At 34.5% G+C, this 21,834-nt stretch overlaps 3 protein-coding genes across 7 annotated transcripts; all 3 read left to right on the forward strand.

The window, feature by feature from the left end:
- Positions 1-7,549: 7,549 nt before the first annotated feature.
- Positions 7,550-8,684, forward strand: LOC123230027 (transcription factor bHLH30-like). The gene is made up of 2 exons (XM_044656120.1): positions 7,550-8,026; positions 8,130-8,684. Exons 1-2 carry the CDS (start codon positions 7,781-7,783, stop codon positions 8,649-8,651), a joined length of 768 nt encoding a protein of 255 aa, XP_044512055.1. The 5' UTR covers positions 7,550-7,780; the 3' UTR covers positions 8,652-8,684.
- Positions 8,685-9,009: 325 nt separating this feature from the next.
- LOC123228846 (AP-4 complex subunit mu-like) lies at positions 9,010-14,141 on the forward strand. 5 transcript variants are annotated; one of them, XM_044654318.1, is made up of 13 exons: positions 9,010-9,267; positions 9,434-9,528; positions 9,622-9,825; positions 9,931-10,047; positions 10,143-10,271; positions 11,144-11,270; positions 11,523-11,626; positions 11,721-11,825; positions 11,997-12,091; positions 12,691-12,778; positions 12,922-12,979; positions 13,127-13,200; positions 13,299-13,766. In XM_044654318.1, the coding sequence occupies exons 1-13, from the start codon at positions 9,210-9,212 to the stop codon at positions 13,332-13,334; spliced, it is 1,290 nt and encodes a 429-aa protein (XP_044510253.1). In that variant the 5' UTR covers positions 9,010-9,209; the 3' UTR covers positions 13,335-13,766. The 5 variants fall into 5 exon arrangements, with proteins under 5 accessions (XP_044510253.1, XP_044510251.1, XP_044510252.1 ...); XM_044654316.1 differs by lacking the exon at positions 13,299-13,766 and adding an exon at positions 13,831-14,141 and having other exon boundaries at positions 9,015-9,267; XM_044654317.1 differs by having other exon boundaries at positions 9,015-9,267; positions 12,922-12,982.
- A 5,702-nt stretch (positions 14,142-19,843) lies between these two features.
- LOC123228644 (AT-hook motif nuclear-localized protein 17-like) lies at positions 19,844-21,446 on the forward strand. The gene has a single exon (XM_044654097.1). It carries the CDS (start codon positions 20,336-20,338, stop codon positions 21,221-21,223), a length of 888 nt encoding a protein of 295 aa, XP_044510032.1. The 5' UTR covers positions 19,844-20,335; the 3' UTR covers positions 21,224-21,446.
- Positions 21,447-21,834: the final 388 nt, after the last annotated feature.

Genomic DNA, 21,834 nt, shown 5'->3' on the forward strand with positions numbered 1-21,834 from the left:
ATTAAATAGAAATAATAACATGTGGTCGTGTATAAGTTTTAAAATGGAATGCCCATTATCTCTGAAGTAGCTGGCCTATCCAAAGTTAGTAGAGCCTAACTTGACATCAAGGCTTGATCCAATTAACATGGGCCCATCTACTCCTCACAAAAAGTTCAGCAACCTCCTATGTACCCCCAAACCAAGAATGACTCAACAGAAAAGACTAAGAAGTAAAACTAATAAAATTCCCATAAAAGGGTTTGATTTAAACTGAGTTTATTTAAATTTAAATTTAAGTTTGGTTTGAATAGACATAAACGAGGAGTTTAATAGTTTGAGCTTAAACTCTAACTTAAGTTTTAGGGATGTTTGATTCGTAAAACTCATAAATAATATTGTTTTAAGATCAAGTTAAACTGAAAGCTGAAATTTGAGTCAAATTCAAACTCAATTATTTTCAAATAAGTTAAATTTAAATTCGATTCGATTTAAATCTAACCTTACCCATATCCTACTCTTACAATGTCCCTAAAGATGTCATTAAGATAATCTGCTATGATAGTTGGGTTATAGGGCTCAACTCCTTAAATGTTTCTTTCAACTTTTTGTGGGTTTTTTTTTTTTCTTTTTTCATTTAGGGTCGTATGGTAAAATCCTAGGCTTTTGATGTTTCAGGCAAAATATATTTTTCTCTATTCTCTCTTTAAAGGCGTTTTTACAATTCTGTCTTATATGCATGGTTTAATTTGATATATAAAAGAGTTGGTTTCAAAGAGCTTGTGAGCTGAGACTGAATGTACAACTCTTAAGTATTTGGCAAGACTGAAGTTGCTTGGTATATTGTCATCTAACGAGTTCAGAGAGTGAAATAAGGCTGGTTGAGCCACATGTGAATGATTGAGCAGGTAGATAGAACATTTAAACGGTTCCTTCCCCTTCACACGGAGTCATATTAACTGGAAATTATTGTTAATTTATATTGGTAGATAAGATAGTTAACCATATTCTGCTTCATCCAGTTACATCATCTGGGTTTGTTTAATGATTCATTTCGATGAAGTCACTGGAACTTCTGGTTATGCTATTTCTGGTGATCTGAACTTGTTAGAGAAGTTGGTTTTGAAGACAAATGCAAGTACATTTTTTTAGTGGAAAAAGTAATGTATCTGCCAAAGTTCCTGACAAAACACCTTCTAGTGGTTCTGGCTTTCCAATCATCAAACAAAACCTCTTAGACATATGGGTTTTGTTGCATGCAATATTCCATCGGCTGCTTGAGAATCGTGTATTTGATAAAATTCCAAGGATACCCAGATATTGCCACTGGGTAACTCTGGAACATGATAGGCTGATTTTGTGTCAACTCAACAATTTGACGAACCTTGCTTAAAATAAAATTAAAGTGAATTTAGAGCTCCTATATTAACTCATGCTATTCTTTGGTATCCTACAGTTTTATTCTTCACAAAATGACCTGAGCACAGAGTATGGGTCTTTGGTACCTACTTTTGGGCAGTCCTGTCCCTGCAATTGGAGCAAATGAATTTGCTGCTACAACTACTGCTACAGGATCAGCTGCTGGTTCAGCTGCCGTTGCTGCTTCATTTGGAGGTATTTTTTTTATAGGATTGACTAGGTTGGCTGCATAATCAATAAATTTAAAATTTCTTAAATATTAAGGAACTTATTAACCGAGTAATATATCTGAACTATGTGCAAATATCTTTAGTAATTTGAATATAATGAAATTTAAGGAATTTATTAACCAAGAGGTTTTTTATGTTGTTTTCTCTCCACAATTCCTTTAAAAACAATTATTGTAAATCTTCTCCGATTTTGTGGGGTTGCTTCTTTCTGTTAGTGGTTCTCCAATCTGTGGAACTCCATATGTTGTCACTAGATAAGAGGTGATACTTCCCATGTTGATGCTGTGGCAAATTCTGCAGCATCTGGAGTATTTCTGCTGGTCTAAATTCAGGTTGGTTTTGTTTTTGGTTTCAATTAATGAATTGGATTCTTTCTCATTGCAGTATTCAAATTTAACATGGTTAGCTGTACGTAAGATGATAGAGTAAAGTTATCATATTTCTATAGTATGATATTACATGAAAGGGAAAAATTTACATTATAAACTTGCCATAAATTCAGTAATGTAATTCAGTGAAATGAGAGCTCACCACCTTCAAATATAAATTGTCAAATTTGTTTTGAAGAATGAAACAATCTATTGGGGAGTGGTGTTTCAATTGCTTAATCGTGATGCTTGAACCATGCTTTCTTCTAGTGTTTTTGAAACTAGATAATGAGGTGTCAATGTGGCAAACAAGTTATTGGTGGTCTAACTCAGGAGTTGCAGCCATGCGGTTGGAAAGAGTTTGGTGAATTGAGCTCTAAAGTAACTCATGGTAATCAAAGATTATTCCAAACTAAACACTCCCTTAACAGTGTAAGTAATAGAAGAGATGTCCCAACCCACACGAACCCTTTCATTGCCATCTATAAATTTGGTATTTATAGTAGATTGGTTTAGTGTTTATGTGGTGAATTATGAAGAAGGGTAATCTTTCATCTTTCTTCTCTTCTTAAACAATATTTGGATTGTGTTGCAGAGATTGTTTAATGGGTGATTAGATCAGTTCTTTTGTTTTGTATATGATCTTGTTTATTTTGCCTTATAATAGGCGTCACAAACGTCTTCTTGCAATCTAAAGAACAACAATCCTCCGTAACTTGCTCTGTTATCATAAAGAACAACAATATCTCAGAATGAGATATGTTGAATATGGTGATGTATAAAATCTACGTCTTAATTTAGACAATTTCATTCAATTATGTAATTACAATTAACTACAATCAAACAAAATAGCCTCAGCTGTAAAGAGTTGCGGAAAGGTTAGGGCAGGGAAGAAGTGCATCAACTTTCAGTTCTCCCAGTGCTTTGAACTTGTATGAGAACTTGGGATGGGAAACAGTTCTTCATTCTCGGAGGATTGGTGTGGCATTGTTTCATGGGGAAGAACCAAATTAAGAAAACAGCATTTTGTGGAATATATTATTGGTTTAACATATTCCTTAACCATTTTTTCGGTAATTAACATATTCCTTACTTTTCTCTTCTTGTTGGGTGGATGAAGGTTGTCAATTGTAATTTTCTGGAGAAATTTCAGGTTGATCTTGAAATATTTTGGGGGCACCTCGGAAATATAAAATAAATAATTCTATTTGAGTTTGACCTTACCTTCGAAGCTAAACTAACCACGCTGAATATATAAAACCCTAGGTGTTGATAAAATTCTAATCTTTAAGGCGCTTGCTTCTTTCTTCCTTCCTTCCCTCTAAGATTTGAGTTGTTAATATTGATTAATTATGCTTTCAGGGAACAAATATATTGAACAACTCTCATGAACCAAGTGGACGGAGACTGAGACTGATGCAAAGTGTCGGTCTGATTGCACCTTCTGGGTCTCCATTCAGTAAAAAATGAACAATTTCTGTGAGCTTCTGATAAATTTGATTGCAGGAAGTTATAACGTCAAAGATGAAAACACACAAGCTGTATTGCTTCGCACTGTAACGCAAAGAAAGGATAAAAAATTATACTATCCCTGTAATTAAAAATAAATAAATAAAATGGAACAAGTTAGTAAATTTAACTGATTGCATTTGGGGTCTGTTTGTTTCCAAGGAATGGAAGCCTTTTCCAGGAAAACTATTCTAACAGGCAGCCACCGATCAAACAACCAACATATAAACTACCGAGCTGCTTCAGTATCCAACTTGGTTTATTACAGAGTCAATCACATCCAACAGATCAAATCTGTAAATATTGTCCAAATTTCCAGTAAAAAGGGCCTCTGTGTGTCTTGTTTCTCTCCTAATCTCAATGAGATAATTATTAACACATTTATAAATTATATTTTAACCCCCTGTGCACTGCATTTCCTTTATTTATCCGCAAGCCGTACATATTATCTCTTGATCTTTTTGAATCATCAGCAATGAAACCATTAACCGTTCACCATTGATTTATGTACTCGCATTCTGTCTCGTCAAAGTTAAAACTTAAGACGTGTAACTGAATCCCCAGCTCTTTCCCCTAGCAGTGGTGAATTCACATAAGCTAAAATGGGACCAAACATTTTAGAAAAAAAGTGATAAAAGAGGTGTTGAATGTACATAAATGACGGGGCACTGGCAGCAGCTTTTTACAATACACTTTTTACTGTTCGGAAGCAATGCCATTAAAGGACCTCCATTTTTGCTCCCTTCTGAAACCTTGGTCGACTCGTCTTTTCTCTTTTGCTTACCTCGTTCTCCATGAATTCCAAATCTCTACTTAATCACTTAAAAGCAGGAACATCACAAGTCAGGTTTAGGTCAGTTTTCTTCCCTCCTTTTTCTTCAAGGTAATTCAAATCTTCATCCCGGAATATGATCTTCTACTAAAAAACAGTGGCTTTAATTTAAATAAATATTACTAATTTGAAAAATTCTCTAGCAAGAGCGCCTGAAATGGCAAGACAGGAATCTGAATATTATCTATCTACATGGAGCGACAGAGGCTGTCGTGTAATAATCAGTGACTGTAATAGCAAGAGTAAAAATGACAAGCAATAAGTAGGGGCCCAGGTGGAAGCGAAGCGTGGGACTCACTGAGACGGAAGGGAAGGAAACACTGAGGACTTGTTTTTCATTTTTATCTCCACCATAAACATGCCAATTGCTTCAAAGGAAATGTCATCTTCATATACATAGTCGTAGACAGCAATGGAATTTTTATTCGCTAATGTTGTCTGCTCTGTAGCTCTGACCGGGGGTCCACCCAACACTTTCACATGCTAATTTAAGCCAACCCCTTAAAATTTTTCTCTATAATTGTCCCATTTCATGGCACATATGCTTTACAAAAAACTAATAATAATAATAAAAGGCAAAACTCTTATTCCCACCCAAAGTTTATTGCATTTCAAAGGCCAAAGGACTTATTCCCACCCAAAGTATACTCTAATATCAAGTATTCATCATTTAACTAACTATGAAAATCTCAAATACCCACTTGTCCAAGGTTAAGTCTATTAGTTTTAAGGACAAAATTATCATTTCATATATAATATTAAAAATAAATTAAAATTTAATCTTCTTTCCCACTTCACAAACCTTTAAAACTAAAAGTTTACCTCCTAGAGGAAGTTTTAAAAATGATATCCCCCTTAAAATTTAGTTTCCAATCCTTGGCATTAAATCTAATTCCATTTTCGGTGATGAGGATTCCTCAACATAACACCATACTCCAATAGTCTCCCTCCTCTTCTCTGAAATGCCAAGAAGATGAGATATTTCTCTTCGTCTTCTGATGAAACTCATCATTTTTTTCAGACCAAATCTGCTTCGGTAAGCATTCCAGAGGAGGGGAGAGAGACCGTTGAAGCATGAGGATGCATCAAGAAATCTTTGTCACTGACGATAGTGTCAGATTTGACACAAAGATTAAAAACTAAACCTTAGGGGGAGAATATTATTTTTTAAAACTTAGTCTATTAGGAAATTGTTAATTTTTACGGTTTGGGGGAAAAAAAAATAAAATTTCAAGGAGTTAGAATTTTGTTAATTTTAACCACCTATGAGTGAATATATGAAATTTTCAAAGTTTAGAGGAGACAAATTTAGATTAGAGGATATTTTGGGTGGAAAATAGTCCTTTGGCCCATTTCAAAATTACTATCTATGTACTAATAAAAATCCAAACGTCTATCTATGAGAGGTTAATATTAACAAAACCAGTTAATATTATTTATTTCTCTTTTAAATTTAAAAAACTAACAATTTTCTGTAAGATTAAACTTTAAAATATTATATATTTTTTTTTTAGGATTTTTTTTCTTTTTTCTTTCTTTTCTAGCGTTATCACGGGTCAATTTCATTCTCTTCATCTCCTTTTTTGGTGTGTCTCTAGATGAAGAGTGTCTCCATAACTAGACAAAGATAATATTTTTAAAATTTAATAGATAGAAAAGTATTTACATTTTTTAAAATTAATAAATTTAAATTTAAGTTTATACTAAACTTCGGTGAGAGTAAGTCCTCTGGCCAAAATAAAAATTAAATTCAATCCAGCTTAGCTATCTCCAACCAAGTCGAAGATTATTATTAAAATGGTGGCTGGCGGGGGCAATGTGGAAACGGTTTCTGACTTAATCTGTGGAATTTTAAAAGAATGTGAAAGTGAAATGACAATCAAAAGCAAAGACAAAAAATAGTCGCCCGTTAATAATAGCTTGGCGGCACTTTGGAGTTGCTTTTGGAAAAAAAAAAAAAAAGGCTATGAAATGGCGCCGCCGTGAGCTTACAAAGAGCTTGGTAATGCTTGGAAAATGATGGTGCCACGTTTCGCTTTCTCACGCCTACACCTGCATTTCCACCACCACTATTTATGGTGGAAATTAGCACTCGTGAGTTGTGACTCACCCCACTACACGGAAACCATTTCTTCACGACAGCCTCACATGAGCAAATGAGGTGCGCATTTTCAATTATATTATAATAATAATAATAATAATAATAACTTATAATTAAAAAAATATCGAATAAATGGCCGCGTGATAATGGAATGGAATAGGGCATGGAATGGAATAGGGCGCCCATTAACATTTCATGATCTTTAATATTAATTTCCATAATTTTCCCGTAGAGTAAAAACATTTTTTTAAATAAAAAATAATAACTTTTTATTATCTATTAGTTTTAAAATAAAAAAATAATAACTTTTTATTTGATCGAAACTTTTTAAATATGATAATTTAACTTTTAAAATACTTTGTTGCATTTTATTTAACTTTTTAGGGTGTAATTATCTTTTTTGAAATTATCAAGGAATAAATTGATATTTTAAAATTTTAAAAAGACCTTCAATGTTTTTACAAATTTCCAATAACCTCCTAAAAGTTTTATGAGAACTACCAATAGTTTTAAAAATTACAATGTATCATTGATATACAATTATATAAGAAAGATATCATATTTATATAGAGAGAAAGAAAAGAGGTGAGAATTAAAGATTTTTTAAAAAGATTATTTTTAATTTTTATTAATTTAAAATTATACAATAATTTTAAAAAATAAAATAATTAGGATAAAATAATAAATTTTCCTTTTAATACTATTGTTTTATTACCGAGTTTAATTTTGGGTAAAAATGAAAAAATGTTAATTTGATCAACTAAGGGTAGACAAGGGTATTAAGGCCAAACCTTGGGTGGGAACAGTGATTCACTTTTCCCTGCAATATTAATTAGATGTGGAAAGTTGTTAGGATGTTAAAATAAAAGTAATGACTGAGTTTTGACCACTATTCTGTTTTTATCTGTATATATATTTTTATATAATTTTGACTATATAAAATAATATATTATTAAATAATTAAATATTATTATATTTTTAATTCAAAATTATATAATTATATAATAATAATTCACTTATTTATTTACATTATTCACTAAAAATATATTAAAAATATATAAATAGTTTTTATTGCCTTTTTTAACATCCATCGGCGGCAAATAAGATGTCACAGTCTCTCTCCTCTCTTTTGCAGCTATACTTCCACTTCACCTTCAGCGCTCAGTATTTCGTTGTTATTTTCTTCATTCTACACAATCTCTTCACTTCTATCTTCCAATTCTCTTGTTTTTCCGTACGCTTGCTGCCTTAAACTACTACTATTGCTAGCAAATAGCAGTAGCATTAAACAAAGATTGCCCCATTTTCTTGTTTTTATGTTTCTAATTCTCTCAGCAACAAGATGTTTCCATTTCAGAGTTACGCTGGATTCGAGAACTGGTCGAATCAAAGCTCCAGGTTCGTTCAAGAGCCAAACTGGGTGAGATTAACCCACGGTGAAGATTCAGTCGTGAGTTCAGCGTCAAAAGTGGTTGAGAAGAAACAAACGGAAGCTTGCAAAAGTCATAAGGAAGCTGAGAGGAGACGTAGGCAGCGTATAAACGGTCATCTCTCTACACTTCGTACTCTTCTTCCCAACACCACTAAAGTATTGACCTTCTCCTTCTCTTTCTCGTTCAATTCCTTTATCACTGTTGCTTTTGTAAAATTTTGAAGGCTATTTATTCTCTTCTGTTTTGACACTGAAACAGACGGACAAGGCTTCGTTGTTAGCGGAGGTGGTGCGCCACGTGAAGGAGCTGAGGAGGCAAGCAGCTGACGTGGCAAGACAGGATGGGAGCTCATGCAGCAGCAGCATCAGCGGGTCATCGGAGACGGAGGCTTGGCCGTTTCCTGGTGAGTCAGACGAGTTAAGCATCAATTACTGTCACAATGAAGGGAGAGTTGTAAAAGCGAGTATATGTTGCGAGGACAGGCCGGGTCTGAACTGGGATCTAAGCCGGGCCATTGGATCAGTCGGGGCAAGACCAATCCGAGCTGAGATGATGACGGTTGGTGGGAGGACGAAGAGCGTCGTCGTGATGGAATGGATTGGTGGTGGCGGAGATAAGGAGATGGGATTATTGAAAAGGGCTTTGAAAGATGTGGTGGAGAATCGGGCCTCCGCTTATAAAATGGGCCAGGCCTTCCAGGGAAATAAACGGGCTCGTATCGGTGGTTTGCTAAACGAGAACGATGATGAGCAGCTTCTACTCTCCGGTGGATTGTTGTAAATAAAAAAATTTTAATAAAATTATATTTACTTACATTAAATGTATAAATAAATAAATATTATTAAATAATTAAATAATTTTAAATTAAAGATAAAATAATATTAAATCACATAATAATATATAATAATATGTATTTATTTATATATTTAAAATGAGTAATATACTATTATTAGGCTAAAATGTTTTTAATTGAATAAATCAGTTTAATGGTGAACTCCTTTTAATTTAAATTTAATTTGATTTTAAAAATGAATTAAATATTTTAATTTAAATTTAAATTAAATAAATTTAAATTATACTAAATTAAATTGAACTGATTTTAACATCAAACCGGCTTGGATAACTCCTATACATACGGTTTGTATACCATGTTTACCTACAATATTAGCTAAGTTCGTTTGACCGATAAGAAAACAAGAGCATTACTAGAACTTTGTAGTCATTTGAAGTTTCTAAATAAATCTAAAATGAACCTTCAACCGAAAGAATAGAGCAGCTAGAAAAGAAATATCAGGCCAAGAAAGGGATCAGATCTTAGTTCAATTTTGCAAAGCAAAAATGATCTCGCAGTTCTTCGTACTGTCTCAACGAGGCGATAACATCGTCTTCCGCGACTGTGAGTTTTATCTCTCTAATAGTCTTCCCTAGTCTACAATCTACATTGTAATTTTCAAGACATCTGTAGCTCGTTGATCTGAATTAAATTATATAGATTTCGCATTAATTTTTACATGAAAAAGCTCTAAACTACTGATTAGTTACCAATTTAATTGTTACTGCAGATCGAGGTGAGGTGCAGAAAGGATCTGCGGAGATATTTTTTCGTAAAGTGAAGTTTTGGAAAGAAGATGGACACGAGGAGGCGCCGCCTGTCTTTGTAGGTATTATTTAGTAAGTAAGTGTTCATCGGTTTATTATTTGGATCAATGTGGTTAATTATTTTTAATTGATTTTTGTTTTTGATTGATAGAACGTGGACGGTGTGAACTACTTTCATGTGAAAATTGTTGGATTATTGTTTGTCGCAACAACAAGAGTTAATGTTTCACCATGTCTTATGTTGGAGCTTCTGCAAAGGGTCGCTCGTGTGATCAAAGATTATCTTGGAGTTCTCAATGAAGATTCATTGCGTAAGAACTTTGTGCTTGTGTATGAGTTGCTTGACGAAGTCATTGTAAGTTTTTGTGATTCTGCATTGACGTCAATTTGTTGTTTGATCATCAATGTATTGTTAGTTGTTACAGCGTCTTGACTGACTGACTGTGATCTTTTGTACCAGGATTTTGGTTATGTGCAGACAACTTCTACTGAAGTGTTGAAATCCTATGTGTTTAATGAACCAATTGTGATTGATGCTGCACGCCTACAACCTCTTGGCCCTGCTTCCATTTTTATGGTATGATGTTATTTAATTAATCATGCTTTTGAGTACGTGGTTAACTTGCACATACCCTGTATGTTTAACAGTGAGAATTTTGGATTTTAATGTAGCAAGGTACCAAAAGAATGCCAGCAACAGCTGTCACTAAATCTGTTGTGGCAAATGAGCCTGGTTGTAGGAAGAGAGAAGAAATTTTTGTGGATATAATTGAAAAAATCAGCATGACATTTAGTTCAAGTGTGAGTATTGTGATCAATTTTGTAATAATTTTTTATGTTAGTGTTATTGCTCCATTTGTGGTGTAACTTAGATGAATCAGCTGAATTATTTACAAAAGTTTAGTCCAGAGTATTTATCAACATTCCTAAAGAGTATAGGAGCAAAATAGAAACATAATAATTTAGTGTACTTGATCCTAAAGCATATTATTTTTTATTGATTTTTCATTCTGGAAACCTTTATACCTTCGTGCTATGCCCTCTGTATCGAATACCCCTATAAAGCAGGAAAGAACTGAAAGCCTTTTGCTTTCAGTCATTCTTACTCACATGTAGATATATTACTACAGAGATAATGAAACACTATTGATGAGTACCATTTATTTTAATTAGAATTGCACAAATTACAATGCACATATACTTGTGTGCTGTTGGCTTTGTGAATCTTACATGGCTATAGTCTGGTTTGATGTCATTTGATGTCTTTGTATGATGAGGTCATTGTCACTTCTATGGCTATTGATTTTGGTTTCCTTGTAATGTTGAATAGTGTATAATCTTTAATTTCACTGCTGGTTTTTCTGCTAATTATAGTTAATGAGCTTTCATAGGATATTTGTGGGATGTACCTTGGATGCCACGGTATTTTTATGACATGTGATGTCTGTCACCCTTATTCACGCCCTATAATATCTTCAAAACATGTAAATACTCACATGCTTGATGTCTACCATAATGTCTATTCACATTGTGTTTACAGTGTTTATTATAAGATTTTCTGTTAATATGTTTGATTAGCTTAAGTATATATCAATTTACATTAAGTGATTACATTTTTTATTTGTTCATTTTTAGTGATACTCCCCTAAATCAATCCAATGATGTTTATACAGGGATATATACTGACTTCTGAGATTGATGGCACCATCCAAATGAAGAGCTATCTTACTGGGAACCCAGAAATACTATTAGCTCTTAATGATGACCTGAGCATAGGAAAAGATGGGAGATCGATATATGGTACAGGCTTTTTCACCTTTCTGGTGCATTTATGGTTACATCTCTTGATTGACTTTTTCCTTAACACAGCACTTTAAAAAAGTTGCCAAAGTTTAGCTTTAAAGTTTGTAGAACGATGGTTATTTCCTTGTGCATGGTGCCTTTGTAGGTTTATATATATCAATATATTTTTCAAATGCTCTGAGTAATTCAATTCCATATGCTCTCTCTTCAAGCATTTCCCAAACTCATCAGACACTGCTTGCTTGACAGAGTATAGGAGTTCATCTGGGTCAGGAGCTGTGATACTTGATGACTGTAACTTTCATGAATCTGTACGCCTTAATAGTTTTGATCTGGATAGAACTCTGTCTCTGGTGAGTGAAACTAAGATGCTGTGATCTGGATAAAGCACTATTTATTTATATCCTGTTGTTCAAAATAGTGTCTCATCCTGCTTGTCTTTGTCAGATTCCGCCAGATGGTGAATTTACTGTCATGAACTATCGTATGACCCAGGAGTTCAAGCCTCCTTTTCGTATTAACACATTGACTGAAGAAGCAGGAGCCCTTAAGGTGACTATTTTCTATCATTTCATAGTTTTCAAAATAAGGGATGATGATGCCAATTTATATGACCTCTATCTTTGGAAATTACTAGACAAATATAAGTTATAATTCCGATCAACACTCCTATTATTTAGTGTCCAACCTCTGCTTCTATTCTGTATGCTTGTGATTTTATAGGTTGAAGTGATTATAAAAATAAACGCAGAATTCTCTTCCAACATTACAGCAAACACAATTGTAGTAGAAATGCCCCTTCCAAAATATACTACCAGGTATTATTATTCCATGCATTACATTTTATTTGATGTAGTAAACTGATGAGATTTTGTTGCATATCCTGGAATTATTGATTAGATATATATTTATCTGATGTATTTAATTTTTTTCTAGGCCTCTAATATGTTTCTGAAGTGCACTCATAGGCAGTTATTCTTAGTTTATATCATTTACTAGTAGAAATTACCACCTACTAATATAAACAGAAAAACTGCCATGAATATAATCCAGAAGAGGCAACAGAGTCTTGTTTCGTTGTCTTTGATGCCTTTTACTGCTGCTTTAATGTGGAAACTTATTTGTAAGAATATTTGGTAAAACTGTAAACTTCTGCTATACTCTGCTGCAGTTAAATAGATAGACAGATTGTTTCTGCTTGAATGGATGAAATAATAGGAAGGTAACATATGTTATCATATTAAAAAAGGTTTAGAAAAAGTTGCTCATCTATCTTTATATGAGAAATGGCCAAAAATTGTCTACAATTTAATGAGTTAAGACAGATAGATTACACCACTTCTGCATGAATGGTGTTTTGCTTTTGTTTATGTTTCATTGTATACATTTTGACTGTTTTGAATCAACATTTCCACAGAGTGGGATTTGGATTAGAACCTGGAGCAGTTGGGCAGAAAACAGATTTCAAGGAAGCTACTAAGCGACTTGAATGGGGTTTAAAGAAGGCAATAATTTTTTATGAATTCCTGCATCAATTTGCTTTTCAATAATTTTAATAAGTTCATTGTTGAGGGGGGTTGCACCTTTTCATTGCAATTATCAATGCATTATTCAAATACATAATTACTTATGGGCACAGTCTTAACAGATTGTTGGTGGATCTGAACACACGCTACGTGCAAAGTTGACATTTTCACAGGAATCACGTGGTATTACCTATTGAATTTCAGAATCTCTCTTACTGGAATTATGATTTTTATTTTGGTGACGAGTTCTACACTAGCATTTTTTAGGTGTTACTCTTTTTACCCTTGAGCACTTGTTTCTCTTACTATATTTATTGTTCAATACAGGAAATATCATAAAAGAATCTGGACCCGTCAGCATGACTTTCACAATCCCAATGTACAATGCTTCAAGGCTTCAGGTAAGACATCATGTTAACTTTCTAGTTGTCTCTGCATTTCTGCACTTTGGTAACAAACTCAATTTTGTTAATTTTTAAATCTGTTCTAAACATGGAAGGAGTTTAACAGACTAGAGAATCACCGTAATCTGTAACAGTCAACCAGATGATAGTTCAGATTATGATTTTTTGGAATCCTTTCAAATTATGATTTTTCCGCCAGTTTCTGTTCTCTGAGCAAGTCATTTTGGAGTCATGATTGAATTATGGGCTTCTTGGTAGAAATGGCCCAACTTGGTCACTGCTTTGAACCTTGATGCTAATAGCGTTGGAACACCAGCTAGTAGGAAGTCTTTAGTTCTGAGAAATATTTTATTTTACGGGAGTGTTTACACCAGAAATTGCTAATTTTGTAATAGTTTTAGTAACTACGATGCTTTTATTAGAGTTAAAATCTTGTAGCAAGCCCACTGGAGGCTTCTCCTGTTTATGAGGGAGGAGGGCTTTATGCCGGTATCTGTCACTGACTGAATGACAGTTTACCAAATAACAGGAGTTAAGATTATTACTCTGTGTTGAAGTCAAAACCATCTTGATCTTCTTCTCTTAGTGGCTTTGAGGAAAACCAGTTTTCATGATCATTTGATGCAGGTGAAATACTTGCAGATAGCAAAGAAATCCAGTACTTACAAGCCATATCGATGGGTGAGATACGTGACTCAGGCAAATTCTTATGTTGCTCGCTTATGAAAGTAGAATTTTCGTTTTGTATCTTGTTCAAGTGCGGCCAATTATTTATTTATTTATTTGATTTTTTTTTTTACCACCTGGTATGGTTCTAGTTTAAATATTTACCGGGAAATGTACCGTTGGCTAAACGGAACCAATTCTTCTATTGGTTGTTATATTGACCAAGACAAATTTACTTTCCGACAGCCACCTAGGGCTGACATAATTTCTTAGTTAAAATCTTCATCATAAAACTAGGTAGACAAACAATGGCTACAAACAATAATATCTCATCAATAATATTTCATTAAGAGATTGAATAATATTTTATTTTTAATTTAAAATTATTTAATCATACGATAATATATTATTATTTATGTGTATATATATATATTGTTTAAATATATAGCACTATTCAAGTTTTTATGTTATTTGTTGGAGTGAATAAGTAATAAAAAAGCATTTTTGAACGGTACCAAATCTGCTGCTACACGTTAGTGTTGTGGAGAAGATAACGATTAGTAGTTTATTCAAGTTTTTATGTTATTTGTTGAAGTGAATAAGTAATAAAAAAGCATTTTTGAACGGTAACAAATCTGCTGCTACACGTTAGTGTTGTGGAGAAGATAACGATTAGTAGTTTAATTATTGTTTGACAAATGCAAAATTTGAGCTTTGCTGGGTGGCCCATTCATTAAATCCGATTTAAGATGACGAACGAAATCAACGGATGATTGAACCATAAACAGCCGTGCCTCTCCATTGTCCCTCAAGCAATGTTGTCACACACGGATTGTGCTTGATCGGGTAAGGGGCCTGAGTGGGTTTTCTTTATTGGCCTAAAAGCTTTTTCCCACCCAAGAAATAGTGAAACTGTAAACTTTCATCCTCCAATTTTTTAAAACCTAAATATTCATTTATAAATAAATTTTTGTTAAAAATTTTAATTAATATTGAAGTAAAATTATTATTCAATAAAAAAATTAAGTTTTATTATATATTTAATTTTAAGTTTAAAAATCTTATAATTTTTTCTAACTCAAAGTTTAAAAAATAACAAATACCCTCTTAGGGCTTGTTTTTCTTTTTTTCGATTTCAATCAGTGGTCTGGGACCGTCGACTATCCTCTCTCTCACCTTATCTCTCTCTCTCTGGTCTCTCTTCTTTCCCTCTCCCCCTTGCCTTTCTGATTGCATTCGATTGAGACGAAGATGAAATTGTTTGAGATGAAGATAATTTGGTCATTTCTCTTGGTCAAAGATGACAAGAGAGGCAAGGGAGAGAGACTGAATGGAGAGATAAAGTATGAGGGAGGATGACCAAAGGTTAGAGACTGTTAATCAACGTTGAAAAAGAGAGAAATAAACTTTACAGGGTATTTGTCACTTTTCAAATTTTGGATTAAAAAAATTGTGAGATTTTTAAATATACAGAGAAAAATCTAATAAAATTTTAATTTTTCTATTAAATAATAGTTTTACGTCTAATCGTAACTGAAATTTTTAACGAGAATTTGTTTATGAATAGATGTTTGAGTTTTTAAAAGTTAGAGAATAAAAGTTAAAATTTTATTATACCTTGAGTGAGAATAAGTCTTTTAATCCTTTTTATTTGATAGATGACTAATTCAATAAATTATTTAAATTAATATTTAATCAATCTAGTTATATAATATATATTTTGTATAAGATGGATTTGATGATGTAAGCTCTCAAAATTTAAAATAAAAATTATACTCAAATGAAGTGTGACGTTGAGGTTGCAAAATTTTACGTTGACGTTAACCTACCCAATAAAATCACTCCAAACTGTAGGAAGTTTATGGTTTTAAATTACACAACCGAGCATTTATTTATGAGTGTCAAATGATAAGGAAGGAAACACAGAAATAGGTAGTACAAGTATCCATATATATGCCATAATAGCCAAGCCAATATCGAGAAAGAAGGACAATAGTTCATAAATAGTCGAAAAGCTCCATGCCATGATTCATGTCCATCGATATGTCAATTGAAGTAAACAAATGATGAAACTCTTAATTCATCCCAAATTATTATTAAAAATCAATGTATTCCTCTGTTGAAGGAAAGAAGGGGCAATGAACTGATTTAGATATATATATATATAATGTCGTATTGGGTTCCAACCATCAAAGTTACTTTATTCCCTCACCTTTTTTTCTTTAGTAATTGAAGGGCCAAACGACTATTTCCCACCCAAGGTATGCTGTAATGACAAGTTTCCCCCCTTTAACTATGGAAATACCAAACACCCACCCATGACCAGTTAAATTTAACAGAACCCTAACGCCTGAAAATTTTATCTCCTTTTGCCCCCCTAAAGTTTGAAAACAAAAATTTCCCCCCAGCCTAAGTTTAAGAAAATGGCAGTTTCACCCTAGGGTTTGGTTTTGAAATCTCCGACGACCTCTCCGGCTCCGTTGCCGACAGCTTCTCCCTCCCGAAGAATCCTCTCCTTCCGGTGATCGGTTTCCTCCCATTTGGAGGCCCGATCGTCGCCGGAAAAACGGTGGGAGACGAAGAACTTCGTCGGGGAAGACGAAGTTCTTCGTCTTCCCAGAAGAAGACGGTTGTCTTCCCTGGGAAGCCGATCGTCTTCCCAGACGAAGACGACGGCTTCGTCTTCGTCTGGGAAGACGAAGAACTTCGTCTTCCCCGACGAAGTTCTTCGTCTCCCACCGCTTTTCTGGCGACGATCGGGCCTCCAAATGGGAGGAAACCGATCACCGGAAGGAGAGGATTCTTCGGGAGGGAGAAGCCGTCGGCAACGGAGCCGGAGAGGTCGCCGGAGATTTCAAAACCAAACCCTAGGGTGAAATTGCCATTTTCTTAAACTTAGGCTGGGGGGAAATTTTTGTTTTCAAACTTTAGGGGGGCAAAAGGAGATAAAATTTTCAGGCGTTAGGGTTCTGTTAAATTTAACTGGCCATGGGTGGGTGTTTGGTATTTCCATAGTTAAAGGGGGGAAACTTGTCATTACAGCATACCTTGGGTGGGAAATAGTCGTTTGGCCTAATTGAAGTGGCAAAGGAATTAGATGAAAAGATTAGCTTACAAGTAATAACACCCCATTGGTTAACTCTATTTACCCTCACTAACTCATGACCCATTTCATGATTTAACACAAGAATATGTCTTCCATGATGATTCTTCTTCATTCAACTTGGTTAGGGTTCACACTAATTTCCCAACTTATTTCAATGGTAACCCAATTAGGTAAGAGCACTATTATAAGAACCCATTTTGGGTAAATAATTTATGCACATATTTATACATGTTATCATATAATTGAGTGTTACTTTATTTTTAATTCAAAATCACTCAATCATATAATAATACATATAAATGTGTAAACATTTGTATACCTAAAACGAATTTATGTAGGTTTATTGCTTAGGTAATTAAAAAGTGAACTGGTTTTACTTGCTTTTACTGTTGTGGTGAATGACTAAAGTTAACTCTAGTAAGACGACGACATTTGATTCCTCTCCATTTGTGACTTTAATCTTTATAAACTCAATACAACTTTTAGGAACCCAGAATCAGTTTTTCTTGCGTTCTTAATTTATCAAAATTATTTATTTTTTAATAATTCACTGCCCAGATTAATGTCATTACCTCTTTTTAGACTTAAAAATAAGTTGAACACTGAATATGTGTGGAAAGGAATCAGAGCTTTGAGATCATCTTCTCAAAAACAAAATAAGGTAATGTTTCTGAGACAAAATGATGAGTTATTTTTATAACTGATCGAAGTCGTAATTCTTTTTTGTTTGATTTGGAATTGGGCTCCATATTTTTTGTTTATGCACATGTGAGTTAGCTGGTTAACGTCGCGTTGAAGTTTTTTTTTTCATTTTTGACATGCCAACTAAACTCCAAAGCTTACCAAATTTTCCTTTTTAAGGTACAGAGAGCTTCACTTTCGGCAACCGTCAAATTCTGTCTTGAGTAGCCAAAGTGGCAATTATGCTTTGAACCCATGCTTGCTCCTCTCTCCTCCCAGATTAGATTATTCTGTGATTGTTTCTCAAATATGACTATATGCTTTTGGTTAATTGCACCAACAAACTAAGCAAATATTGGTTAAGGCATATCACTAACTTTAGTTATATATCTTTATAAAAAGAAACACAGTTAAATTTGTCTTCTTACTACAGGATTATATGGGCTGATATTGCAGTCAGCTTCAGCTTGCTAATCTACCCTTGTCTGTCTTCAAATCCAATCAACGCAACTGCACTTGTTTGTTGGCAAGAGTAACCCTTTCAAACACACCCAGCTGCTGCTTTTGCTTGCGTGCTTGGGAGAGTTTCAACAAGTTTTCTTTCTTTTTTACCTTCCTTCTCTTCCGCAATTCTACCGACTCTGCGAAAACAAAATGAACTAAAGCTTCTAAGAAATACCGGCAACAAGCACCAACAGAGGTTTTTTCGTATATTCTACAGTATATCGACCGAACCCACAATGACTATATTAGATTAGGAGTCTAAATTTCTTTCATAAGGATGGCTCTCTTCACTCATACTGTTTGAATTTAACTTTTTACAAAAAGTCTTTCATTGTAACCATATAAGGTCTTTCCCTCTAATCACTCAAGCTAACATAAGGTCTATGTCGGCTTTATTAATTGTCATCTTTTGATTACTAAACAGGGACAGTGGAATTGTTGAATTCCAATATCTCACCTGCAACGTTGAATAGAAAGCTATTTCAAATGTTAGCACTGCATGTTTAAATTGTGGAGATTTCTTAGAACTTATAACCCAGTAATTAAATTCTCAATCATTATAACAGATCTTAAATTAATCAGTTCAAATTTTTTGTATGTGCTTTTCTTTACTCATACTATTCGAATCTTGACTTTTCACAAAGAGTTTTTACTCATATTATTCGAATCCTAACCTTTCTTAAAGATCTTTTGCTCTAACTACTCAAGCTAACCTAAGGTTCATGTCGGTTTTATTAGTTGTCATCTTTCCTTTACTAAACATGGACAGTTGTATTGTTGAATTCCAATATCTCACCAGCATCGTTGAATAGAAAGCTGTTTCAAATGTCAGCACTGTATGTTCAAATACCTTTAACTAGTTGGATATCCTGATAAGTTTCCAAAGTGAAATATCAAAATATGCATACTTTTTTTCCCTGCATATTGATGTCAACATGGATTTTTTTTTTCTATACACTAGAAAATTACTATAAAGGATCAGTTGCCATCTGGGTATGCTTACTGCTTGCTTCAGTAATAATCTCTTTGGTAATTGATATTCCATACTTCTTTTCTTTTTGTGAAATTAGAGTGCCTATTTAAGGCTAGAGGGTCCACTTTGAACAATGTTTTAAGTTGGTTACAAAATGGGAAAAGTAATAGCAAACAAAATCTTTCTCTTAAGACTTTTTAGATTTAGCCCAAATCTAAATGTGTATCCTAAGCAAAAATGATTAATTTTTTTTATGGAGGCTAAACATACATCCCAAAAAGAGTCCTATTGAAAAGTATGGTCCTCGTCAAAGTAAGTGAGCTAGGTGAGGTGAGGTGAGATAAGAATTTAAATTTATACAATTAAAGTCTAGATTGGTTGATTGATGAAGATGAAATAAAGCCTACATTTTATAACAAAATTAGAGAGAATATTTGAGGAAAAATACAACATAACATCACATCAATTATATACTTAAATTATATATAAAAAAATATTAAAATATCATACCCAAATTGATTCATCTATATTAAATTTTGATAAATCCTATTAAATAAATAAATAAATAAAATTTTAAATTTAATAATTATTTAATTATTAGATAAATTAAAATTTTTAGTTTCGTTAATATCAATTAACCTCAAACTCACACACCCTTGTAAAAGAGCAGGAAGATTCCACTTCCACAGCTTTTGTCAGGCACAGATTGGGGCAAATCTCTTCCTATTTGTTTCTCACTCTCTTTCTCTTTTAAGAAAAAAAACAATGGCGGTGTAAGCCTGAGCTAACCAATACCCTAATGTCAGCGACAATGACATATCTGCCCTCATGAATGGACCCTACTTTTAGTCTACAACCAGCGGCGCAATTAGTCTTTACGTGGTTTCCAAGCTCACCCACCACCCTACTCCTCCTCCTCCTCCTCCTCCTCCTCCTTCTTCTTCTTCTTACTCATCTTCTCTCTCATCAATCTTCCCCTAACTCAACAACCTCCCAATCTCAATCTCTTTTACTATAAAAACAAATCTACACTCAACTCTTCCTCCATATTTGTATCTCTCTTTCTCTAACTCTTCCCATTCCACCTTGTCAAATTACCTTTTATTTTTCTCACCAGCCAATCACCTGCACATACATAGATCTCCTCTCAATAAAATATAATAAAGATCTGTCACAAACAAATATTATTTAAAAACCAAAACATGAAAGGTGAATATTTGGAACCCAAAACCGCGAACTCTCCCGGCATGTTCTCAAAGCTTCATCATCAACAACACCATCAGCATCCTTTCTCTCATCACTTTCAGCTTTCGCGTGACTCTCCGACTTCTGAAGAAGAAACCAACAGCCACAACTCTGCATCTGCAGCCACCCCTGCGCCTAAACTCAAGCAACATGAGCCCGGCGATGGAGCTACTATTGAAGTTGTTCGGCGCCCAAGAGGCAGGCCACCGGGCTCCAAAAACAAGCCTAGACCCCCTGTTTTTATCACACGCGAGCCCGAAACTGTGATGAGCCCTTACATTCTTGAAGTCGCTGGTGGGAACGACGTCGTTGAAGCTATTTCAAACTTCTGCCACCGCAAGAGTCTTGGAATCTGTGTCCTCTCCGGCTCTGGAACCGTCGCTAACGTTACTCTCCGTCAGCCTTCCCCAACTCCTGGCGCCACGATAACCTTTCACGGAAGATTTGATGTTCTCTCCATATCCGCGACGTTTTTGCCGCAGAATGGTGCATGTCTTCCGGTACCAAACATATTTGCGATTTCTTTGGCGGGGCCACAGGGGCAGATCGTGGGAGGATCCGTGGTGGGCCCACTAATTGCGGCTGGGACGGTGTTCTTGGTCGCAGCTACGTTTAATAATCCATCGTATCATCGACTGTCTGTTCAGGATGAGCCAAGGACTTCGGTTTCCGGTGGTGGTGAAGGGCAATCGCCAGTTGGTTCTAGTGGTGGTGGTGGCGGCGGTGGGGCCGAGAGTGAACAAGTGGCGGGTGGAGAGTCATGTGGTATGTCCATGTACAGTTGTCATTTGCCTGGTGACGTGATATGGGCACCCACAGCTAGACCACCGCCACCGCCTTATTGAGTTTTTCTCTTTTTTTCTCTTCTACTGTCTCCCGTGAATTAATTAAACAATAGATTTACGTTTAATTTGGTGGCTAGTGCTTCTTCATTGTGAAGATGCTCCATGTTCAATTTCAGAATTCCATGTTGAATGTTAATGATCTAGTAATATTTGTTTTTGTTGAATATAAAAGAGAAGTGATAAGCCAGCTGGTGTCTTTAATGCTGGTAATCTTACGTCAAAATCAATCCCTCTTCTGATTGAATTATTACCCATCAAGATATTTGGTTGGGATTTTGTTTAGATTTATGAAGAAGCAATGACTAATGGGGGTGGCTAAGTTTTAAACACAGCTCTTCTTTCAGGTTTGAAACTGAACCTATATCAGTGGTAATTGAAATAGGGGGCTGTAGCTGAAGCAGTGGGTGAAGAGATGGCTAATTCTGGTTCATAACTTGTATTGGGTTATTGAATGGGATAAAGCTTATGACAGTGGAGAACAAGGGTAGGGTTATTCTTGCCACTTGCCACTTGCCACTTGCCACTTGCCACTTGCCACTTGCCAGTGCAGCTGCAGAGATAAGAGAGAGACTCTTTGAAAGAATTGCTTTATCCAATACGTTATTGAAAGC

This window comes from Mangifera indica, chromosome 11 (genome assembly GCF_011075055.1).
Source record: "Mangifera indica cultivar Alphonso chromosome 11, CATAS_Mindica_2.1, whole genome shotgun sequence".
NCBI lineage: Eukaryota > Viridiplantae > Streptophyta > Magnoliopsida > Sapindales > Anacardiaceae > Mangifera > Mangifera indica.